The sequence below is a fragment of the Penaeus japonicus genome, unplaced genomic scaffold, assembly GCF_977035675.1.
Source record: "Penaeus japonicus unplaced genomic scaffold, GWHDUDI00000001_assembly GWHDUDI00000016, whole genome shotgun sequence".
NCBI classification, from domain to species: domain Eukaryota; kingdom Metazoa; phylum Arthropoda; class Malacostraca; order Decapoda; family Penaeidae; genus Penaeus; species Penaeus japonicus.
The window spans coordinates 12,021,749-12,026,748 of record NW_028234418.1 but is presented as its reverse complement, the minus strand read 5'-3'; the positions used below and the strand labels follow the sequence as shown (position 1 = coordinate 12,026,748).

The following is a 5,000-nucleotide window of genomic DNA, read 5'->3' as shown; positions in this document are numbered from 1 at the left end:
TTTTCTTTTAATTGGGTTCATTCATTAGCTATTTCGTGTTTTTTTTATTTGTTTCTTGTTTATTTCCCGCAAGTCAAGATTTGCTTGTTTGTATTTTTTCTCTTGGTTTATATGTATTTTTGATGTGTGAGAGTTTGGGTTATATAGATTTTTTTTCGTGTGTGTGTGTTTGTTTGTTTGTTTGTGTTTATATTCGTATGTGCTTGTGTGTTTGTTTGTATGCATCTGCCTGAGTTTTTTTTGTTTTTTTTTGTGTGTGTTTGTGTATGTGTGTGTTTGTGTGTGTGTGTGTGTGTGTGTGTGTGTGTGTGTGTGTGTGTGTGTGTGTGTGTGTGTAAGAGAGAGAGAGAGAGAGAGAGAGAGAGAGAGAGAGAGAGAGAAAGAGAGAGCGAATCTGTCTATGTGTGCACATGTGTATGAACATTTACTCTCCTTACGATGCTAACATTCCTATGTTATTTATGAACAATATTATACAACAACCAGTATGAATGAGAATGAATACTTCCACAATGCCAGAGAAGTTGACAACGTTTCGATTCAACATCCTCAATGGTAATGTTGATGGAGATGTAAATTCGAAACACAAGTTCCATATGCATTGTGGATTATTTACATTCAACCCTTTTTTTACATTAGTCTCACTTAATTCCATCTATCAGTCACTGACCATTTCAATACAGAACCATCTCTTTCGCCACACTTTTGACTCCATAAACCATTAATAACCAGTGAGCTACCTCATCCGCCCCACTGAACTCCATTTATCAACCACTAACCATCCTACCACTTCTCTCTCCACCAACCACCAACCATCGACCATCCTAAAACCACCAGGATGGGAAACGTCTCAGCTCCTAGGCAATGTCTCCGAAGAAATCCTCCACACCCTCACGACCACAAACGCCACCAGTAACTTCCACAAGTATTGCGTCACGCCTCAGGTAAGAGATTGAGTTTCCTTCGTTTGGTCGAGAGGGGAGGAGAGGGGGAAGGGTAGATGGTAGAGAGAGGGAGAAGGGGAAGGGTAGATGGTAGAGAGAGGGAGAAGGGGAGGGGTAGATGGTAGAGAGAGGGAGAAGGGGAAGGGTAGATGGTAGAGAGGGGTAGATGGTAGAGAGAGGAGGAGAAGGGGAGGGGTAGATGGTAGAGAGAGGGAGAAGGGGAAGGGTAGATGGTAGAGAGAGGGAGAAGGGGAGGGGTAGATGGTAGAGAGAGGGAGAAGGGGAAGGGTAGATGGTAGAGAGAGGGAGAAGGGGAAGGGTAGATGGTAGAGAGAGGGAGAAGGGGAAGGGTAGATGGTAGAGAGAGGGAGAAGGGGGGGGGTAGATGTAGAGTGAGGAGAAGGGGAGGGGTAGATGATAGAGAGAGGGAGAAGGGGAAGGGTAGATGGTAGAGAGAGGGAGAAGGGGAAGGGTAGATGGTAGAGAGAGGAGGAGAAGGGGAGGGGTAGATGATAGAGAGAGGGAGAAGGGGAAGGGTAGATGGTAGAGAGAGGAGGAGAAGGGGAGGGGTAGATGGTAGAGAGAGGGAGAAGGGGAAGGGTAGATGGTAGAGAGAGGAGGAGAAGGGGAAGGGTAGATGGTAGAGAGAGGAGGAGAAGGGGAGGGGTAGATGGTAGAGAGAGGGGGAAGGGGAAGGGTAGATGGTAGAGAGAGGGAGAAGGGGAGGGGTAGATGGTAGAGAGAGGGAGAAGGGGAGGGGTAGATGGTAGAGAGAGGAGGAGAAGGGGAGGGGTGTTGGTAGAGAGAGGGAGAAGGGGAGGGTTATGGAAGAGATGAGGTCGAAGGGGGAGGGGGAAAAAAAGGGGAAGGGAGGGGAGAGGGAGGAAGGGTTAAGGGAAGGGAGGGGTAGAGCGGGGTGGTAGAAATTGAAGGCTAGTGGATGAAAGTGACAGGGGAAAATTGAGGTAGAGGTCGAGCGAGTTATAAAGAATTGGAAGGGTAGATCTAGATGTGTTAGAGAGAGGAGGAGAAGAAGGGATTGGTTAGATGTTAGAGAGAGGAGGAGAAGGGAGAGGGAGTAAGTAGATGGTTTAGAGATGATTGGTGAAGGGCCGAGGTGTAGATGGTTTAGTGTTTATTGATAATTGGAATTTAGAGGTGAGAGAGGGGGAAGGGGAGGGGTAGATGGTAGAGAGAGGGAGAAGGGGAAGGGTAGATGGTAGAGAGAGGAGGAGAAGGGGAGGGGTAGATGGTAGAGAGAGGGAGGCGGGGAGGGGTGGATGGTAGAGAGAGGGAGGAATGGGGATGGTAGAGTGTACGAGAGAGGGAGAAGGGGAAGGGTAGATGGTAGAGAGAGGAGGAGAAGGGGAGGGGTAGATGGTAGAGAGAGGGAGAAGGGGAGGGGTAGATGGTAGAGAGAGGGAGAAGGGGAGGGGTAGATGGTAGAGAGAGGGAGAAGGGGAGGGGTAGATTGTTAGTGGAGAGGGGAGAAGGGAAGGTATAGATGGTTTTTTTAGAGAGAGGAGAAGGGGAGGGGGTAGATGGTATAGAGAGGGAGGGAGAAGGGGAAGGGAAGGGTAGATGGTTTAGCGTAGAGAGAGGAGAGAATGGGAAGGCGTCGATGGTAGAGAGAGGAGAAGGGGAAGGGACGATACGGTAGAGCGAGGGCGGACGGGGGGGTTAGATGAAGAGAGAGGGCGAAGGCGGAAGTGTTAGGATGGTATAGATGAGAGGGAGAAGGGGAAGGGAAGATGGTAGAGAGCTGAGAGAAGGGGAGGGGTAGATGGTAGAGAGAGGAGGAGAAGGGGGAAAGGGGGGTAGATGATAGCGCGAGGGCGGAAGGGGAAGGGACTTGGTAGAGAGAGGAAGGAGAAGGGGAGGGGGGGTAGATGAAAGAGAGAGGAGATGGGGCCGGGACGTGGACGAGCTCGAGGGGAGAAAGGGGCAGGGTAGCTGGTAGAGAGAGGAGTATAAGGGGAGTGTCGTATGTTAGAGAGAGTGAGAAGGGGCAAGGGTGTTAGCTTGTAGTAGAGAAGTTGAGGAGAATGGGAGGGGTAGACGATGATCGAGAGAGTGAGAAGGGGGAGGGGTTCGATGGTAGGAGAGGGGGAAGGGGGAGGGGGTCGATGGTTAGAGCGAGGGAGAAGGGGGGGGTAGATGGTTAGAGCGAGGTGAGAGGGGACGGGTAGGCTTGTAGAGGCGGAGGGAGAAGGGGAGGGGTAGATGTTCGAGTAGAGTTCGAGAGCGGGAGACGGGGAGGGGTAGAAAGCTGATAGAGAGAGGAGAAGGGGAGGGGTAGATGGTATAGAGAGATGGAGAATGTGATTGGGTAGATGGTCGAGAGAGGTCAGAAGGGGAGGGTAGAAGGGATAGCAGCGATGAGGCAGAAGGGGGTGGGTAGCTGGTTAGAGAGAGGGGGAAGGGGAAGGGTAGATGGTAGAAGAGGGGAGAAGGGGAGGGTAGTTGGTTAGAGAGAGGGGGTAGGCAATATCCTCTCTTCAAGTAAATAAAGTATTTAAAATAATTTTTAAATTTCTAAAAACGAAGGGGAAAGGGTAGATGGTAGAGAGAGGGGGAAGGGGAAGGGTAGATGGTAGAGAGAGGGAGAAGGGGAGGGGTAGATGGTAGAGAGAGGGAGAAGGGGAGGGGTAGATGGTAGAGAGAGGAGGAGAAGGGGAGGGTGTGGTAGCGGAGGGAGACGGGTGTGGGGTAGATGGTTAGAGGGGAGGAGAAGGGGATGGGTAGATGGAAGAGGAGGGGGAGGGGAGGGGGGGAGATGATAGAGAGAGGGAGAAGGGGAGGGGTAGATGGTTAGAGAGAGAGAGGGGAGAAGGGGAGGGGTAGATGGTAGTTAGGAAGAGAGGGAGAAGGGGAGGGTAGATGGTAGAGAGAGGGAAGAAGGGGAAGGGTAGATGGTAGAGAGAGGAGAGAAGGGGAGATGTTAGATGAGAGGAAGATGGGAAGGGTAGTGGAAGAGGAGAGGAGGAGAAGGGGAGGGTAGATTAGAAATGGTAGAGAGAGGGAGAAGGGGAGGGGTAGATGGTAGAGAGAGGGAGAAGGGGAGGGGTAGATGGTAGAGAGAGGGAGAAGGGGAGGGGTAGATGGTAGAGAGAGGGAGAAGGGGAAGGGTAGATGGTAGAGAGAGGAGGAGAAGGGGAGGGGTAGATGGTAGAGAGAGGGGGAAGGGGAAGGGTAGATGGTAGAGAGAGGGAGAAGGGGAGGGGTAGATGGTAGAGAGTCGATAGAGAAGGGGGAGAGGGGAAGGCTGGGGGAAGTTTGTAGATGGTAGAGAGAGGGAGAAGGGGAGGGGTAGATGGTAGAGAGAGGGAGAAGGGGAGGGGTAGATGGTAGAGAGAGGGAGAAGGGGAAGGGTAGATGGTAGAGAGAGGGAGAAGGGGAGGGGTAGATGGTAGAGAGAGGGGGAGAAGGGGAGGGGTAGATGGTAGAGAGAGGGAGAAGGGGAGGGGTAGATGGTAGAGAGAGGGAGAAGGGGAAGGGCAGATGAGAGAGAGGGACGAGGGGGGGTAGCTGGGTAGAGAGAGGGAGAAGGTTGAGGTCGATGTTTTATGCGAGAGGGAGAAGGGGAGGGTAGATGGTAGAGAGAGGGAGAAGGGGAGGGGTAGATGGTAGAGAGAGGGAGAAGGGGAGGGGTAGATGGTAGAGAGAGGGAGAAGGGGAGGGGTAGATGGTAGAGAGAGGGAGAAGGGGAGGGGTAGATGGTAGAGAGAGGGAGAAGGGGAGGGGTAGATGGTAGAGAGAGGGAGAAGGGGAAGGGTAGATGGTAGAGAGAGGGAGAGAGGGAAAGGGTAGATGGTAGAGAGAGGGAGAGGGAGAGGGGGGTAGAGAGAGGGGGAAGGGAAGGCGAGGAGAGGGAGGAGGTGAGGAGGAGGAGGAGGAGGAGGAGAAGGGAAAAGGAGAAGAAAGGGGGTGTAGAGAGAAGAAGAAAAAGGGAGAAGGGGAGTGTAGAGAGAGGGAGAAGGGTAATCAGTGAGGGAGAAGAGGATAGGAGGAGGAAAAGGGAGGGGGAGAGGAGAAGAGAGGGAGGCGGGGAGGAGG

General features: G+C 52.3%; 1 protein-coding gene across 1 annotated transcript in view; it reads left to right on the top strand.

Moving 5' to 3' along the window:
* LOC122251136 (gamma-glutamyl hydrolase) overlaps nucleotides 1-5,000 on the top strand; it is a 31,717-nt gene that overhangs the window by 20,927 nt on the left and 5,790 nt on the right. Inside the window, exon 6 of the mRNA XM_086545117.1 lies at nucleotides 838-944. Coding sequence (XP_086401243.1) covers nucleotides 838-944 — 107 coding nt within the window. The remainder of the gene's footprint in view (nucleotides 1-837; nucleotides 945-5,000) is intronic.